General features: G+C 41.5%; 1 protein-coding gene across 1 annotated transcript in view; it reads left to right on the top strand.

The window, feature by feature from the left end:
- Positions 1-20,182, top strand: part of SORCS3 (sortilin related VPS10 domain containing receptor 3) — a 326,383-nt gene that overhangs the window by 162,089 nt on the left and 144,112 nt on the right. The window contains exon 4 of the mRNA XM_050899047.1: positions 16,914-17,072. Coding sequence (XP_050755004.1) covers positions 16,914-17,072 — 159 coding nt within the window. The remainder of the gene's footprint in view (positions 1-16,913; positions 17,073-20,182) is intronic.

The raw sequence follows: 20,182 nt of genomic DNA, 5'->3' as shown, positions 1-20,182 counted from the left end.
TTAAGCCTGTAATTCTTTGACTAACTGCCTGCACTTCAAAATAGCACTGTTTGGAGCTGAAGTGCTGTGAGTCCCTATTTTCTAGCATGGGTTGGTCTGCTGGCTAAGATCCCCTATCCTGAGAACATTTGCTTTCTTCCTGGTTGTCAGTAACAGGATTCATTTTAGAATTGATGCAGCACAGAGGGATGCAAAGTCCTTCCAAAGGGTGCAGAAAGAAGACGAGATTGGAAGTCCCATATATCTGAAGCACTGCTCCTTTCAGGCACTAAGGTGCCATTTTGAAACTCAAGGAATTGTTGTTGAACCATAGATTTCATGTATTACTTTTTCCATGAAATGTTCTGTGAGGAGTGAATATTCTTGGTGAAGGTGTTGTTTAGTTGAAAACCCAGTTTTCACTATGAAACTTTTATCCTCTACCCTTGGGATTCCTGTGGAGGTTGAGAGGATGGAGTTAAAAAGCATTAAAAAGAAAAAGAAGAGGGGAAAAAGGAAGAGAATGACAACTCTGACAAAATCAAACCAAAAAGCACTTGCCTGTATATAGTATTGCTCAGATGAGATGTGGATAAATGGGAGGTCCTGATTGCATTTAAGATCCGGGTGCCAGTTCTGATGTCTTAGAAATACCTTCCTTCATGAATTTGCTTTGCAATTCAATTGGATGCAGTCATTTTTAGCTTTTCTCCTGCACTGTTACCATCGTTGTTGTAGGTGATAACTTGAAGAATTAAAAGGTCTGTAGTCTTTTATGTTTACTCTGTGCACAGAAATATCACCCAGGTGCAGTGATTGAAACAAGGATTCCCCGCATTTTTCCCTTATACCAGAACTGAGGCATTAGAAATTTTATTTATAGACAGACCTTCTAGCTAAGGGATTTGAACAATAGCTGCAAACAGCATAAAGCAGAAATAAAGTTACGGTGCTCAGTGAAAAAGCTTTGAGAAAATGGTTTTGCAGACTAGTTTCCCCGTTGTCATAGAGTCAAAATGGAGGGGCAGTCCAAATCACTGAAGCTATAAAAGCCAAAGGCGTGCGGCATCTCTCATACCTAGTCATGCTTCTGAACTTGGCCCATCAGAATGAGAAATGTTTAGAGGTATTTGGAGAGCCAGAAGCTCTGAAAGCTAAATCTAATTAGATTTGTTTGTTTCTGTGCAGCTTCTTGGGGATGAAGTGTGGCAACTGTTTATGAGCTGGCAGAGAGCAATGCTGCGTTGCAGTTCAGGTTAATGAAGGAAGAAGTTAATTGTAACTGTAATATTGAAATTGCAGAGGAATGCATCTACCCGACTGGAAACTAGCTAGCACATTGGGAGTGACACCTCCTCTTACAGGAGTTGGAGATCCTAAATGAGCGCAAGTCGCTTTGACCTCCTTTTTATTTCTTCCTGCTCACTTGGAGAATAACTGAAAGCAAACCTGGTCCTGGCCTCATGTATTTCCAGAGGGAATACCTCAGCTGTGATTGGAGCCTCAGGGCAGAAACGTGGTCCAAAATGATTTTGGTTTTGCCTTTATTTCTTAGTCCATTTGATCCTAAAGGGAATTCCACAGCATTTTGTTTTCTTCTTACTCATCAAATGTGTGATAGGCTGATGAGGCAGAGGTTCCAGCATGCACCTGATGCTTGCTAACCCAGCCTGAACTGAATCCTTTGCCACAGCTCCCATTAGTTATCTGCTTTTTCCTGAGATTGCATCCCAAGCTATCGGTGAGGAACTGAGCTCTGGAGTATCCTAAAGCCATTTGGCAGATGGAAGATATCTTTGGACCCTTTTTCCTTATTATACTGACACTGTGTAAACAGCATGTGCTGCAAACTGGCACTTGCTGGTGTGATCTCAGAGAACATATTTATAACACAAAGGCAGTGAGGCTGAGTTAGAGCCACAGGGCAGGAGTGATAGAACTAGTTGTTTCTACTGTCTTTTATCCCTAATCTTTTCCTTCAGCCCAGTGAAATACAGTTACTAAATAGCACTGGGTTTTGCAGCTGCCATTAACAGGGCCTAAATTCCCTGAGCTGCAAATGCAGATGTAATCGTTTCTTTGTGCACCCCTTCTCTGGACCTGTTGAGCTGCGTATGATGTTCCTGTGCTTCTCAGCACTCCAAAAACCATGCCACTCAGTCCAGAGCCTATGTGGGCAGAACCTGCCTACTGCTGTACAGGAAGGGCTGTAGCTCTAAAACACAGCATCTGGATTAGCTGAGCTCAGATTTGTCTGCTCTGGTTACACCAGTGGGTTGTACAAATGTGACTGCTATCTGGTTAACATGGCAGTGTATTCTGTCTCGTAAATACACTTCAGGGACAGTCACTGTCAGCCTCCAGAACTGACAATTTAAATAGGAGAATAAAGATGGGAATGAAAAAGTAATATTTTTCTTCACTCACTGATGAAGCACAGATGATTTCTTCAAGGTCACCTGCAACATCCAAGGCAGAGTCAGAGGATATGAGACGTGACGTGTTTTACCTACAAGGTGCAGTCTTGTGAGCTGTTGTGCATGGGATTCTCTCTACTTGTACAATTAATTCAGCTTGAATCTGTCATCTGAGAAAAGAGAGGATTTTTGTAAATATTTGCAGAACCATGACCTGAAACTGTGTGAAAGAGATCTCTTGAGTTACAGATGTGTTGTAATACTTGGAGAAGAGGACTTTAGGAATTTCTCCTTTTGAAGGGATTTTTATTGTCTGTTTTGAATTCAGAAAAGTCACGTTTTCTCTGTAGGCTTCTCTGACCTTTCCTATGTAAGAAATGTAGTTTCCCAATGCCTGATGACTTAGTTTATTAGTGTTTTAAACATGGTTCAAGATCAATGAATGGAAGATGTTCAGATGTAAAGGCAAAATATGAGTGTTACTAGAATACTCTTAAAATATGGGATCTTTTTCAGTATGTCCAAATACGTTTGGTTGGGGTTTTTTATAATTATTATTATTACTATATTTGGGGATTGTGCCTCCTTGTGGATCTTTGTAATCAAGGGGCTCCTGTGAGAGAGCACTCTGCCCTGCCGCAGCCTGGGACTGTGGGGCCTCGCATGTCAGATGCCCCACTGGGACCTGACCTGACCTGTAGGCTCCTGTACTTAAAGAACAAACTACTGTCTATTTGTTTGCAGATTTTAATTTTACTACTTCTGACCTGACATAAATCATAGAGATAAATGGAGGTTGTATAGCATCTGTTGTCTGGGATGTGACCGTTTGTCAGCACAGACAGCACAGAATTGGGACCCAAGCTTATGAGAGATCCCCAACAGAAGCTTTCGCCTTTCTTAAACAGGGACAATCTGATAGTTGTACTCGAGGGAAGACTGTCCCTCGGTATGCAGGAACATGAAAACTGGAGATTCTTGGGGCTTTTTCAGTTAATTCTCTGAAAAAGCAGATGCATTAAAAAAACAAACAAAAACCCCCAAACCCCAGCGAACCTCACCCACTGCTCATCAGCTGTTTATAAAAATAAACACAATCGAGATAATTAACAAAATGCTCACATATGGCATTATTTAATGGGGGTAGAGGGGAGAGGGTTAGAAGAGAGATGGGTATCTGTTTCTGTTTATACCTATCTTAAAGATACTGCATTGAAAGCCATCGTTTCAGTGTTCATGAAGAAAAAAAAGTTCATATATTATGAAATTCCAGAATTAGGGTTGCCTGTGTGTGCCTTTATACATCTGCATTTCTCGTCTTTGTACTTATGCATTCCAAGAGCTTTCACTTGCATTTTTCATAGGTTTCTGAACTCATTTAATACACCTTTGGTTAGTGCTGAGGTAAGTATTGAAAGCAAATGGAAACCTAATGCAGGATTTAATTAATAAAGATAGGGAATAAAATGAGGGCTGTCTAAGTAGGCTTTATGAAAAATGTTTTGTTAAATAAATGTCATTTTAGTCTTCACAGATATTGCAAGTCTGGTTGATAAAAGTAAGCGTGTAGACACAAGATGTATAAGTAAAATGAGAAAAAGCAGTCAGACACCTGCTATGTCATTTATCCACCAAGGACTGGAACTATGATCCTGAAATCCCTGCTTAGATGCTGCCTGGGGCTTTGGGAAAAAATTGGCCACTTGAATGGAAGCAGGCACAGATTTTAGGGGAAGGCAAATCAGAATTCAAACCCTTTGGACTTGACTTATTTACCATGCACACTTCCCTGAGGTTGCTTTGTGTGCAAGAACCAAGTGGGTGAGCAGTGTTTGTTTGGCACTGTTTGTGATGGTAAATGTAGGTATCTACCACTTTAAACATACAATTCTAAGCCCCATCATCCTAAAAAAACCCTAAGATTGGTTGAGGAGGGTATCACTGCACTTCATTGTCTACTGGAGTGGCTGGAGAGTCAGATTGCAAGGGGGAAGGATGGGAGAAACCCAAGCCAATATGTCAGCTTTTTTTTTATAGGACTTGCAAATAATGTTTGGAGAAAAAAGGCCAGTTATCAGGTAAGACTCAGCTTGCCAGGATACTAGTGCACATCTATGCCAGGGCTGCCTTGTCTGGCTTCCTAGAAGTCAGTCCACCTCTCCTGTTGCTCTCTCTGCCTGCTTCACCTTGCATTGCTAGAGTCAGGGCCCTACAGAGCCTTAGGGACGGTACGAGGTCATAAAGAGAAGAGATGGGGTAAAACTGGAAAGGTCACATCCACATTTAGATGTGGACTTCCCAGAGCTGGCTGTCAGTGTTTAGTAAAGCAGTAGTTTGCTCTAATTTAGCCAGCAAGTGTTAAAGGACAGATCAGAAGTTATAATATCCACTAAAATAAAGCTGCAATTTTGTCACTAAGCATGGCCATTGCTTTTATGAAGTGGGCAGAGTGGACCTGTATGAGCTTTCGGAGTGCCCTGCCTTGGTTACAGGGACAAAGAGGGACTGTCAGGATGTGTCACCTTGTAAGGGGCTGTACTTAACACCCAGCCTGTCAGCAGGGCGGACACAGCTGCAGATCCTGATGTAGGGCAGGTTTATGAGACTTCCTTCCTTTTTCCACCCTCCCTACCTCTCTATTAAACATGGCCATCTCCTTTACTGCTGCAGCTCCAATAATATATTAATTTATGAAGTATGAAAAATGAGGTAGTTTTGAATTAACGAGGAGGGGAATGGTGCTTCACAGACAGCAGGATAATCAATCAATAATAACGAGTCAGCATGTCCTGTTATTAAAAAGGAGGAAAAATAATAGAATGGGTGGAGAGCAGCTCTTGGCAAAGGGGCAGATGGGTCCTTTTGAAGACTGCATAATGCTCTGACCTTGATCTTTAGTGATAAGAGCTGGTTCACCAGGACACAGTTATTTTTCTTTGAGGAAAATCCTCCCCCCACCCCCTGCCAACCCCAACCCACAAACCAACTAATCTGTGGCAAAGTGTCTTTTTATTTCATTCTTTTCCAAAGTGAAGAATAGAGAAATTCAGCATTACTCATTGAGTGAATTCTCATTTTTAATAGAATAGATTGGTAGAGTCTGCAGGGTACATGCTGGCCACTGTCTCAGTTTCTGCCATATAGGCACATCTGCCTCTTATAGTGTAAATGCAGTAACTCTAATTTCAGCTCTGATGTGATCAATTCTGTGTAAAATGTTTTATCCCAAGCAGCACTGTGAGTCCTGGAAGCCCTTGTGTGGCTGTGTTAGGAACAGTTTTGCTTCGGCATGGAGCTTGGCTGGGCTAGATCTTAGAGAAACATTTCAGCACATCTCAGAGTGCTTGAGGCTTCTTTTTCCACTAGCCAGAGTTCATTGCCCTTGACCTGATCTCTCCTAAAATGCCTTTTTTCATTGTACACAGACAGATGTTGCTGGACTCTGGAAGTAATGATAGGGATTTTCTAAGTGGTGCACAAATGCAGTTAGAGGAAACTCAGGCTGTAGTTTTCTCATGAATCTGGGGAATCAACACTTAGCCCAGTCCTCACGTCTCTGTCTGAGGAGAGATTGGTGCTGCCTTTTGCAGTGGGCCCCACAATATTTTAACTCTCTGTTGCAACAAATCAGATTGTTCTTTTTCTGACAAAAAAAGCTTATCTGACATCTTTTGCCTCCTTTGGAGCCATTCTATGACAGGCCAATGTGATCCTTAAAAATGACTGCAAGAAAGCAACAAAACTTACGAAGCAGCTGTGTTCAGACATGAGTGGCAGTGGAGTGGAGGCAATGAATGTACTGCTCAGGACCTGGAAATGAGTGGAAAGATGGAGTCAGCTTGGCAATTTTCTGACTTTTGCCAATTGATTCCTAAACCAAAGCGTCAGGGTTGTGCTGCAGACAAAACCTTTGTCCCCTCTTCCAATTCCCTTTCCTCTTACACTACTTCTTCAGGACACTGCAGTGACCAGGGCTCATGTATGTGCATGGAAGGATACGGAATGGAAAGTATGTGATTTTCCCAAGGCTGCGAGGTATCAGGGACCCTGTTGGAATAGGACATAGCGGCTGTGGTTCACAGTCACTGGGGCAGTCACTCACCTTCTTGGTGTGTAATTGCAGACAAGACTTCTACCATAAACCTGCAAGGACTGTATCATTGGGAGCTAATTTTGCAAATGTAATGGAAAATGTCGAAGCCAGTGAGCTGGTAGTTGTGAATTGTGTTTCTAGGTCCTGAACCTTCCTATATATTAGGATCTCTGGCACCTGAGTTAGCGTGCGGAGCTTGCAACCACAGTGGATAGCTTAGAGCTGAGTGCTACTGTGCAGAGCGCTGCAATGCCATCGTGTTTTGTAACTTTAACCTTTAATTTTTGGGGGCCTCAGCCTTCCATTCAGAAAATGGATAGACCTTCTCCTACTTCTTCGGCTTCCTCCAGTGGGGGGATGTTAGGAAAAGAAGTACATTAGAGACAGTGAGGGACATGAATAATAGATGCCAGGTAAGTAAATTGAGATAGATCATTAGCATCTGGATGTGAACATTGATAAAGCTGACTGTTGTCTATGTTCTCTCTGCAATCTGACTAAAAAGCAGAAAAATAAAGTGTGTAAGCAGAGGAGAAGCAATGATGCATTTAAAATTGTATTCAGGTTTAATGGCCTCAAGGGAGATACGTAATACAATTTTTATTTTTCTAAAGAGTCATGAAACACTCTACTGTCCTCAGATGAAATAGACTGCTGTAGACAGGCTGCAAAAGTTTACCCCCATGAGTAACTATCCATGCACATCTCTTTGTTTTCTGTAATGGGGCAACTACTGTGAGTAAACTTATTCCCACATGTAATGTGTTCTCCCAAGTGAGACCTATAATCAGAGGAGTGTTTTTATATAAATGGTGTTCTCAGTTCCAGCAGCTGTGGTGCACACAGCCTCTCCTTACTGATAACGTTATTTTCTGTAACTATTTCTGCTTACATGGTAAGTTACCATAATGGTGAAAATTACTTTGTAGTTCTATGGAGAATAGCACAACCATGCATTTACTCAAATAACATACAATTATAACAGTGAATGCTGCTTTTCTCTTTCTGTGCACACAGTTTGGGATCAGAGCTGTTCTGTGCCACTAGAAAAAGCTGGTGACCACAACACAATGTGTCAGATGTTGCAACAGTCAGGGATTTCCTATGTAGAATCGAGAAGAGTAAAAAGGCATCATGCAGAACTATGCTCTGCAGAAATACCAGGCTCCAGAGCAGAGCATAATATAGATCAGAAGCTTTACATTTCTCTTCTGCTGATTTGCTGTCTGTTTTTCCTGTGGAAGCACTGGTTATTGCCTAAGGTCACCAGCCGGGGTTCCTTCTACTTCTGGTCCAGGCCCAGTCATAGAAGCGCTGGTCAAACTGGATATATACAAAACCAGTCATAAGTGGTGATGCTTGTAACCCATTTGGCAGTTCGTAGAGGGGAACTATGCATGAACATGCTGTGATATGGAGAAGCCTTTGGCAAAATAGCTGAACAGCACGCAGCACCGAAGTGGCCTCAGGAAGGTGGGATTACTGTGGCAGAGGACTTTGCTCTGATGATATGTGGGGAGCTGGAGAATGTGCAGCTGTAACAGGAGTATAATGGGATGGAGTAACCTTGGGTAAACTCTGCCTTGCTGTGACAATGAAAAGGTTTTACAGCCAAGCATGTGGCTGTTGCCAATCAGACACTCTTTGCCAGGTCAAACACATGCTTTTTGGATGGCTTCCATCCCCACTGGCACCTGAAATTTAACAAGCAAATGCTTGCTGTGCCTTGTAATTAAAAGTGAAAAGTACATGTGTCCAGTGCCAAAAAGACAAGAGAAAGCAGGGAGACATGTTGTTCTGACCTGCTTAGCAGTAAAACAAAGATGAGACGTTCTGCTTTGTTGGGTCTAGTACGATGGCTTATTCCACTCCTGTGCATGCAAATTGGATCCAGCCTGGGATTTGGCATTGTGGGCAGGTTAGGACGGCAGCCTTAGAGTATCTGAGTTCTTTTCCCCACTCTGATTTTGCCTAAGCCTTACAGCCATGATATATTTTCATTTCCCACCTGCCAAGGAGGATGGCAGAGTGGTTTTCCTTGAGGGGCTCTTGCTCTGTATCCAGTTTAGCCTTGATTTGCTCCTGATCCTCAGAGCATCCTGCAAGGTGCATCTGTGCTCTTGTGCAGCTGCTGGAGGTGGTAATTAAATGAAGCACTCTCTCCATAGGGGATGGGGTGTGTGAGCTTGGAATCCTGTGAAGTGTTTTGTTTTGGTATGGCAATTTATGGCAGGTATGGCTGCAATGCCAAAAGCCTGTTTTAGTTTTGTACAAATCTGAACAATTAATTGTAATTCTAATTTTAATCTGGATATAATTGGATATGAGAAACAATAGAGATCAGAAAGATTAACTAGGGTTATTCACTGTAAACAAACATGGTGGGCTGATGTGCATCTCCTTAGAGAAGGCAAAGAGGTGCTGGTCCTCATTTGACGTGCTTTTACTAATCTCTTTTCTCAGAGTTAGTCAGGTAAGATATCTCTCCTATGGATTTCCAGACAGGAGGAAGATAGATAATAATTCTTTTGCCACCAAACTGCTCTATCTCAGAGTCTCCTCAAAGTCTTTCTGGCATCTCCGTCCTTTTTAATCGTTACGAGAAGCAAATGAAAGAATTACTGAGATGTTGTAATCTTAAATGTGTACTCTTCCCTGTCTGAGCCAACTGTATGTAGCACGTGCTGGGACTATATATTCCAATTGCATATGTAGTGTCTGAGTGTAATACTAGTATCTCATGCATGTAGATTATTCATCCTCATAGGCCAGACTTATGCTTCCTTGAACTACTGGTTCCAAGTTCTGTTGAGACAAGGCACATATTGGGTCGGTTGTAGCTAAAACTCTTAGTTTTATTTCTGACAGTACCAGGATTCTGCTGAGGGGCTTTTCAAGTTAACAGTGAACCTGGAGTGCTTGATCCTGGTGGGAAGGGTGTGCTGTTTGGACAGCAGATTTATCCTTGCATCATTTCTGATTGACAAAATGGTCTTGATATCTACGCAGAATATTGTTGTGGTACAACTTACAAAACTTATGATGAAACTTGCTCTCAGTTTTGAAGATGGGCTGTCTAAATATATATAACAAGGGGACAACAGAATAATTACATATTGCATGTCAGAAGAGGATTTGATATTCATAAAAATGAACAAGCACCCCAGTGATGTCCTCTTTTGTGTTGCAGTATTACCAGAAGACCCTGCTGGTTTAGATTAAAAAAGAAAAAGTTTTCATTTTATAGCTTATTACTTTCTGCCCTGTAATGGTCCTCTTCTTTCATGTGCCCTCTACAAAAGACAAAACATTTTACAAAGACATAGGACCTGCATTTAACCTGAACAGCATGATGGGCTCTGATCATTCTCTTGCAATGCTGGAAAGATGGGGAACCCACAGATGGGGTCCCCCTGATGTTAGTGTCAGAGATCTATGCTGTCTTCTCAAACCAACTTCCTAGAGTAGAGAGCTGCAGTCTCCAGCTCAGCTGGAGGAGTCTGTGGAGGAGGTCCTTCACAGGAGTTGGATGCTTACAGAAGCAGCTATTGACATCTAGAAAGTTCAGTGACAAGCAATGGGATTCTGCAGAGTAGAGGTTGGTTTGTAATTACAGAGAAGTCCTGATGGGAAGGAAGTTCTGGAGAGAGGTTAGCATGAAGTGCCTGAAAGGTCTTGGGAGAGCTATTTGGTTCTTTGGTCACGGTACATATAATGCAGACCCAATGCAAAAAGTCTCAGGAAACTCTATTTCATTGCTCAGTTTCTATGGATGTCTGACTCATTTTTCATTATCCAATAATAAATACAGTAGTGAAAGTCACCTTTAACACTAAAGATTGCTTGGATTTTATGGGATTGTATTGAAGTGAGTGCCAAGGTATAAAAGCCTTATGGTTGAGGTACTTTTATAACACATGCTTCATAAACCCTTATAAAGTGAGTGCAGTGCACTTCATCCTTTAAGATTACAGCATTACAGTTCTGAGAGATGGTGATCTGGTGCTATATTCATTAATTAAATCTGTTATTAATGTTACATTTTGGGCAATAAGAAGTGAAGTTACAAGAAGTTGAAACAGGGTAGGTCCAGACAATTTATCTCTTATGAAAGCTCAGTGCACCTTTACTGCTTGACTGATGCCCACAGGTTATCCTTAACATTAAGGAAGTTTTTGAGCCACGTGAAGCAAGAAGGAGCCCCAAATCTGGGCCTCCCTGTAACACAAGAGATTGCAATGAGTGTTTTCCTTTTGGGACACAAAGTTAGTAATTATGTGGAAGCTGTTGCCCTCTTCATGGCTGTCTTGTTCGGTTTCCCAGAGAGCAGATGTCCCTCTTGTCACAGCTGCTGATAACTAAGTAATGGGGTGGATTGCTTTACTTGTATGTAAATAAATAGGATTTATCTCTAGAGCAGATTTTTATCACTGCCATCTCCCATTTTTTCCTGTCTGCCTGATATGCTGGTCTTGGTGACTGGAAAGTAGAGGTTGGCTTCCTTTTCCCCTGATTATTGCAAGAGTCAGTATATCTACAGGGCAGTGAGCTGGTATCTAGCCATTTCTGAACATCTTCTGTAAAAGTTTGTATAAAGTTAAGGTGTGCTTTCTAAACTAGTGCAAATCATGCAAAGATATTTTTAGCTTAATGCTGATTTATATGGGTGTTACTTTTGCTGGTAAGTAGGCAGTTACTTGTGATACCAGTACATTTTTGTCTCAGAGGGGTTTGGGCTGATCCAATTAAACTGAAGTTTTTTAATTGAACTGACACATGGTCAGGAAAGAAGAAAAAAGGGTGAGATTTTCTTTGCAATGAGTTGCATCTGTCCTCCATGGGATTGCCATAGAAGGGCTTCAGGTATACTGTGTAGCTGTGTTCTAAGAGGTTAAGATTGTGTGCCCTCTGAGGGCATCCTTGACCCTGCAGGGCAAGTGAATTGCAGTAATGATGTAGGAGAGAGGAAGAATGGGAGGGGAATGAAAAACCAAATATTTGCCAGTGAGAAATTTCAGATGGTCAAACATTTAATCTAAAATGCTTCAGCAGTAAAAAATTACTTTTCCCATAAGAGATTTCCAAATTATTCATATTGAACATACTTGTGATGAACTAATGTTTTGAAGGAAGAAAATGATTTTTGTATCTTTAAGCCTTTAAATGTAATTTGATTTTGATTTTTCAGTTTCAAAAGGAAGAAAGGACATTGTAAGTCCAAACAAAGCAAAAATCCTCCATTTGCATTAACATTTCAGCATAAATTGTTGAAAATTTTTGGCTTTTTAAACTCAAAGCTAATATGGAACTTTGTTGGGAAGTAGGCTTAGCTCCGGAGGTGGTGTGGAAACATACAATCCTTTAAATGTTTTAAATCAAAATGGGAAAGAAAAAAAAAAAAGCTTTTTTTTCTTTTTTAAATCAGATTTGTGTTTTCCTGTTGTTGATGTAGCTGTAGCCTGGCTTTAGGAAGGGCCTAAAGTTTTTTAGGAAGGACCTGAAGTGCTTCTGATTTGAGGGCCTTTTCATGTGTAAGCTGAGCACCTTCAATATGGAAATCATTATGAAGCTGTAAACATGAAACCTTAAGTTTCTGTTTTTGCAGCAGTGTTTGTGGCAGAACTACCTTTTCAATTGCAGAAGAGGACAATGCAGTGCTACAGAGCAAATTGCTAATACTTTGCTAAGGAGCTGGGTTTCTTTTGTAGCTATGGAGGCTTGGGTGGTTTGTAGGTGGATTTTTTTAAAACTGTTTATTTTTTTTTAGAATAGCACTTTATATAGGCAAATGAGAATGTGACTGGGACCTCTGAAAAGGACCGCTTACAAAAAGCACGTTAAAATGAAGAGGAAAATCAGAAGGCAGTACACAATGGTTTAATGCTATCTACTTATTTCTGGGAACAAAAGACATTTATTTTGAACCTGTCTTCTTTGTGCATTTACTGGGATGCTTCCTGCTAATGTAGCTCAGTGGTACTACTGCTACAGATGTTGCACCTATAAAACTTCTCCGTGCTGATTTAAAGAGATGCGCTTTGGTAATTTACAGTGAAAATTTATGTTGGTTGTGAAAAATGAAAGGATTCAATGAAAACTAATATTAATAAAAGTGCCTTTTATGTAGCACATTGTTTCGGTTTTTGTCCAGAGGTAGTTTATTAAAAGATTCAACTGTATACAAAACAGATCTCTGTTGTGTTGCGATAACATAGAACCAGGGAGCAGGAGCGGTAATAAAGCTTTTGAATCTGATGCTATGGATACAGGTAATATGATGGGGGCGGGAAGGGTGGGGTTGTTCTTGTGCAGAAGAGGAAGGATAGTGGTGATGTGCCAAGCAGGCCTGCTAATGTGAGGGCAGAGCCGTGAAAGGTACTGGGAGAAGAACTGAATGCCAAGCTATAGGGGAGTCTTTGGCATAACTGCAGTAGAGAGATTCAGGCAGATACGAGCTCAGGCTACCTGTAGCTCCAAGCCAGTACATTCTGGGCACGTTGTAGTGTTGTGCCCGTGAGAAGCGTGCTAGCTCATTACTGATGTGGTTCAATATTCCAGATCACGGTCGTCTTTGTGCCTGGCTAGCTGGGAGCAGAGGAAGAGGAGTGTGTCACCATCTTGACTCATCCACCTGCACATAGCCTATGTGAAACCAATACTGAGGAAGGTGTTTGCATTAACCCAGTGACACACGTGGAATTTTAATCAGGGTAACAGGAACTCAGATTCTTCGTTACAAATCCTGCCTTAGTTTTTATTATATTAGCCCCATCAGAGGGCATGCTGTTTTAGTGGATTTGTGCTGTGATACGGTGTCTCTCCTTCTTCCCCACTTCTGCGTTTGTTCAGAGCTCCTTTAAGGGTCCTACACGCTCTCCAACAAATATGAGTGACTCTTAGATACTTCTGTGGTTTGTGTACCAAATACATCATGGCAGGTATAGGTGGGACACCTCCCCTCCTTGTTCTTTCTGCCTGCTGCCTGTGCTGCTTATTTCCTGGGATAAATCCCCTTGAATTATTCAGAGCTGGATGTGTTTCCTGATCATGTGCCAAAGATCTCAGTCCCTACATCGTAGTTTATGTTGTTCTTGCAAGGTGGCCTCTCTGAATCATCTCCCTTCTGTGTGCTTCCCCTGCTGGTGTCTGATGTTCTGCTGAACTGGAGTTCATTCAGAACAGCCCTGTACGTGTCATCATTGCCCCCAAAGCTCCTGCTTTAAAGGAAATACACCACATACCAGACAGCTCTCTTCCTCTGCATTCATCTCCTAAGGAGCTACCTGAAGTTCAGTCTGATTTTCAGCCTGGTTTGTTTTGTCTGGTGCTTGCCATTCATTGTCCACTGAATTTTGGAGATCAGGCTATAGCCTCTAGAGGAAAAGCTGTGTAGTATAAGCCACCTCATCTCAAGCATGTTTTCAAGGACTTAGCCTTAGCACTAATCAATCCTGCCTCCCCTTCCCCTCTCCACTAAAACTAGAGAAGACAGCAACTGAAAATAATATTTTATATACGTGTGTATGTATATATATATATTCTAGAATGTAGCAAGGTGAAATGTAATTTCCTTTTTAATAAAGGCTGCCATTTAATTTAATATTATAGAAAATGATTAGATCTTAAAAACCTATAAATTACATTTGACAACTCTCTGGTGCTCCTTTGCTATTCCTTATGGCAATTATAAATGGCAACACAGGGTGCTGGCAGAAATGCTCATTCTGACTGGAGTTTGTTTATTGGCTCTTAATGAAAAGCGATTAATCTAAATCACTACTAGGGTGGATCCTTTGCCCTGGCCCCATAATGAGAAGTGGCAGTTTCAGGCCTTTGACAAACGTCCTGCTATTTCCCCTGCCAAAAGTTGTCCCCTCCCCCCATAGCTTCCAGCAGAAAAAAAGACAAACGATAAAAAGAAACAAAGCCCAGAGTCTCCCACTCTTCTTTTCCTGCTTGCCACATAACAAAACTGTGGAGCAGTCCTAGCTGCATGACTGGTGGTGGCCTTTTGTTTTTCACTCTGATTGAGCCTCCTCTTTCTTCCATCCTGCTTTGTGTAGGATCAGCCTTGCCTGGGAGGATGGATGACAACAGAGGTGTTGGATTTGTTCTTTTCTCCATTTGAAGAATGGAGAGTTGATATCAGAACTGGGTGAAGGGGGGTGAGCGACTAATGTGATGGCACTTACAACATGGTATGACTGTTGTTAGACTCTTCCAGCTTTCCTTCTAGCTCTTAATTTTCCTAGCTTGATGGTTTTATTATTTGATCTTGCAACCACTGTTACGCTTCCAGAGGAACAAATTGCCTGGCTTTGTGAACCATCTGGTAGAAACATCGCCTTTTCAGTCTCATCTGACCCATTTCTTGAACTATCCACTGAAGTGTTGCGGATCGTGTGTGAAAGGGCAGAGTGGATGTTTTGCGTGTGTACCACATCAGGTCCGTGCAAGTGTTAGCTGTCTTGTCCTCCTTATCTGAGGGCAGAACTCCAACAGTGACCTTTTAATATACAGCATTATTAACGTTGTAACTTTCTGCGACATCAGGTAGAAAATCTTTTTATTCCTGAAGTAACCTTCCTTTTAAATGTAAGATCTCTCTGGAATATCTTGTTATATTGGCATTCTTACATCCTTCCATTCTGTAGAAGCAAGCGATTTTTACTAAACTATGTTACAGTGTTCTGTCTGGCACAGGCAGTATGCTTTAGCTGAACAGGGGTATACTTGGGGGACAAAATGTCTTTGAAGCCTAAGTCACCAGTGACAGAAAAGATCTCTTGAAATAGTGGGGAAACCTTTCTTGTTTGGAGCAAAATGAAATGCATAGTTTGATCTGATTAGAAAGAAGAAATGTACCAAAGCTTCCTTCTAGGTGCAGGCCATCAGGACCTATTCTCAAGACTGATTCCCAGGGAGCCAGTTGCCTGTGGGGACGTTTCTCATTTCCCGTGCTGTGCACCAGAGCACAATGCAGGTGTACTTTTTCAGGACTTGTGGTGTCATTTTCTGTGGGAACAGGTGGAAATTGCTTTATGAGGCTGGTAAGCGGTATGTGTGAGGGATATTGAAGGACCTCTGAGCTCAAGCTGGATTCATACAGGTGGCTCCATCCTGGGACAACATTCAGTTCTAGTTTTAAAGGCCCTTTTCATTTCTTAATGGAAAGGATCAGAAACCATTTACATTATATTCACTTTCCCTTGGTGACTTCATGGAGTTAATGAGGTGCTTAAGATTAAACAAGCACTGAAATTCTTTGCTTGATCAAGATCTAACATACCAAGGGTCTTACCATTCCTTGTAACTGATTTTTGCTGTCAAAATTAATGTGTTTCCCTATCGTAGTCTTGAAGTTGGAGCTCTGTGAATTTGGATAAGAAAAGTTAACATGTGAGTGTAACAAAACTGCAGTGGATCTCAGCTAGCTAATCATTCTGCAGCTAGCTAAAAAAAAGCAGTTCCTGGACCTGTTTTCCTGCTGAAAGGCAGTTTCTATATTTGTTTCAGCTACTGTATCAATAACCTGCTGTGTTTAGCACAGCTCTAATTTATTTCCCACTGTTGGCGTTTATTTTATGGTACTGGCATTTGCTTTAATGTGATGTCATTTTCTCCAGATGTTAATAAGATGGTGTTAATGTTTCCACAACGTTTTTCTTGATAACATTTATGTAGAGCATGCCATCTGATAATGTGGAATCAACTCATTTTAAAATATTGGTAATAATTTTCTAATTAAAATTAGAGGCTCAGAAGTGTTTTCCTCCCTGTACAAATTGAGGTCATACACCTTCCTGTGCTTGGGGAAAATTATGTGTTCACTGAGTGAATGAATATCTCCTACTGTATAAGTTGGAAGCATGATATATGAGATCGTGTATCAATGTTTACGCACACGCACATGGACTATTTTCAGATGCCAGCAATTGATCCAGGTAGACATTCTATGTTTCCAGTGAGGTGATGCTCTCATTCATAGCTCTGCAAGCTGCCAAATAATGACCCTTAAATCTCAGGAGTGCCCTGTTGTGTACTTTTGGAGACAGTATTCCACATTTGGGAAGAGAGGTGGTAGACTGGAAAGGGACCAGAAAAGCCTGGTGTGGCTGTCTAAAGTTGCTATACCCAACCAAAATCAGCCTTGATATCAACATAGCATTTTTCATTCTTGCTAAGCTTTCTGAATTTATCTGGATAAAAATAAAATGAAAAAAAGGAATCACTGAATGAATCACCAAATAAAATGGAAGTGAAACAGTAAAAGCAACCCCTATTTGGGAAATCCTATGGGTTGTTTACACTGTTGAGCAGTGTTCTGAATACATGTAATAGGAATCAGTGCTGTATGACCTCGCTTTTAAATGATCAGTTTCACTTTTCCATTAACACTTTTTCCCCTCCATTTTTCTATTTAGATCATGCTTCTTAGTGATCCAGAGATTGAGAGCAGCATCCTCATCAGCTCTGATGAAGGGGCTACCTACCAGAAGTACCGTCTGAACTTCTATATCCAGAGCTTGCTCTTCCACCCCAAGCAGGAGGAGTGGATCCTGGCCTACAGTCTGGATCAAAAGGTGAGGAATTGATTTCATATTTCAATGATTCTTGAGCGAGGTGTTAAAAGGGATAGTGTCTAGAACCATGCACTTCCAGAGATGGTGAAGAAATTATGGTGTGCTTTGCTGTTCTCACCTTGCAGGTTTAAATGTGCTCAAAACCCACCCAGTGACTCCAAAGCAAGCTTGCTAAAGGGAGTGGAGTTATACAGTGATCATGATGGGTATAGAAACTTTAGCAGTGGTGATGATACGAAAGATGAAAAGAATCTGAGATTTGACATGACATACGGAGCTGTTCTAAAAATCTATTGATTTGTAGGCCTTGGTGATTGCTGAGCTGTCTTTGAGGATCAAGCACTCAAGCAGAGTTGGTCCGTAACAGCTGGCTGTTGCATGTGAGGGGGTGCTCTTTCTGCTTGCAAACTGAACTCAGTTTTATCTGGAAATCAGTGAGCAGCAACAGATGACAAACTCCTCTGTGCCACTTTTTAAGTCACTTTGCAGTGCCTTCTGTTAGTGAGACAACTCTTAAGTCTGTTACTGTGTCCTTAGCAAGCCTGCTTTTACATAGCACTCATCTGTCTTGAAAGATGCTGAGCAATGCAGGTACAACATGACTTGTAAAGTGCTGTGGCTATGGAGTGTGTGCTTCAGTTCTGGAACAGCAGTCCCTGCTACAGCCCAAAGCTGAGACATAGACCGGATGATCAAGTTACAAATTTTAGAAAGCTTAAAACTTGCCAAGCTTTTATCATTCCTCTCTTCCGTTTCTGTCATCCATAGACTCTGGAAAGTAAAAACATGCTGAATAGCCTCTTTAAGTTTTTCGCATTAATCTGTCAAGTGTGTGTGTGTGTTCTGGGTGGGATTTTCAATTCCTACAGTTATTTTTGAAGTTTTCTGAACTAGTCAGTCTCATATCCCAGCTTTAAGGACAATACACCCAAAATATTGTGCCTTTTGTATTTGAATTTCCTTTGAAAGGCTAGTGCAAGTCTTTACCCAAGTAGTTACTGAGAGTATAATCAAATAATCTACTACCGCTGTACTTCCTGATGCAACCTTTCCATCCACTTGTTAACAGAATGCTGTGGCAGGCACCAGGTGGTTTGCTGCTATGCTACTGATGATGCTTGAGTGACATTTGCAAGCACAAAGCTATTGTAAATACACTCCTTTCACAGTATCAAGTTCTTACTGTATGAAGGAGTTAGTCAAATGTCAAATAGTTTTGTGCACTCCAATGTTCAGTGTAACAGGGATTTTGAAGTAGGCTAGAAAGACCAATCTATTTATTTGATGTCACAGAATGGGTTGATGCCACTTTTCAACTGGAGGTAAAGATTTTAAATGGTACTGGTGTTTGTACAAAGACAGCCCTGAAAGAAACAGACTTCTGATGAGATGCTCATGGATATGAGAAGCCAGATATGACATGGTGAGTATGCATTTGCAAAGCGATCCAGCTGTAGTGAGTGCGGAGCATCTGCTCTTAGGTTGAAACACTGTACTTCTATTTCCAGTGCTTTGTAGTCTTTTTATGACATATTAGCCACTGGAAGGAGAAATTAAAATACAAAGTATGCACACGCACTTCACTGTGAGGTTGCAGTTATGCTCCCCTGGTCCAGTACAGCAATAGTGGCTCAGGAGCATTTTTGCTTCTGCTCCTTCAAACTAATGCATCTGAGTGCCCACCTCAGCTGTTCTCTTCTGCTCAGAAGAGAGCCAAGGAAAATGAACTGTGTGTTAGAAACACCCTGCGGCTGCTTGCATTTTATCCCAGGAACTGAAAAAAATTGTCCACAGTGTAAGAGCAAAGATGAGGTGCTCTGCAGCTTGTTGGTCAAATGGAAATAGAGCAACGTGAAGTTCAGGCTTTGCCTTTATGTCTGCCTTTGCATTCAAGGCCACTCATGATGCTTTTCTTTAGTGTTCAGAAAGATGGCTGCAAGTGCTGGTTGAAAGTTGATCCTTGAGTGGAACGATGGAGGCAGTGCTTTTCCCAGTTGAAGCGTTTGCTTAACATAACCCAGGTATGGATTGCACTCAGTCACATCTTGGCTTAGTAAGAGCTGTAAAAGAATTGTCACTCTGACTCAGGATCATGCAGCTTCACTGTAGTTACTGTTGATACTGAGATAATGGGCAGTGCTGTTAGAGCGCAAAGGCAGTGCTGTACATTGTGACAGTGGTGCTACGTTAAGTCCCCAGATGAAGTCTTCTGAGAGGCCAGAATAATACATTCCTGCCTGTCTGGAAACAGGAGTACTGCCACAGCTGAATGGGAACCAGAGGTCAGCCATGACCTTCTGTTAGATGGAGGTTAGGCCAATGACAAGAAGAAAGTGTCTTTTAGGCTAAAAATCCTAAATCCTTAAGTAGCTTCATCAGGTCTTGTGCATCTTCATAAGATTGTTGTGGTTGTTCTCCTCTCTTTCTCTCTAGAAGCCAGATCTGGATCTCACACCTTCCCACACTGCTATGCCACGTTCTCTCTCTCCTAGCTGGGATCATGGGATCATGCCAGTGGCAATGATCATTTGATCTCTCTGCTGCTGACCAGAAGAGAGATATCAAGAGCTCCTAAAATAAGTGGCAAGAGAGGCTGCAGTAGTACTCTGCAGTTGTGAGAAGGCTATCCAAAGAGATGCCATGCTGTTGTCAGGGGCTAATTCTCCAACTGCAGCCTGGTTCTGCTGGTACTCCTCTGTCCTTTGTTTTTGTGCCCATTTTCCTGTGAGGCAGCATGAAGTCGCCTGGCACAAAATAGGTGGTGCTGGATCAAATAGTGCTTGCTTTCTCACTTCATGTATCCTGTTTTTTGGGATACAACTGCTCTGAAACACTTTTGATTTAAATGCATGAAAGGGCAATAAAATAGAAAGTTTATCATTAGTCTGTAACCTGCAGGTAATATTCATCCACAGATACTGTGACAAGGAAGGTGCTGATGAAAATCAGTGGCTTGCTGTATGTTCAGTGGTATGTACAGTGGGAGACTGTGATCTTCCACCTCTCTAAGCTTTAAAAGTGTGTTTGACCTTTAAAGTGTATTTGTAATGACTACTTTAGAGGCAGATTTAAATACAAATAACTCTGAAAACAAATAAAATACATAAAAT

The sequence above is a fragment of the Gymnogyps californianus genome, chromosome 6, assembly GCF_018139145.2.
Source record: "Gymnogyps californianus isolate 813 chromosome 6, ASM1813914v2, whole genome shotgun sequence".
In the NCBI taxonomy this organism is placed as follows: Eukaryota; Metazoa; Chordata; class Aves; order Accipitriformes; family Cathartidae; genus Gymnogyps; species Gymnogyps californianus.
This window is presented reverse-complemented; position numbering and strand designations above follow the sequence as displayed.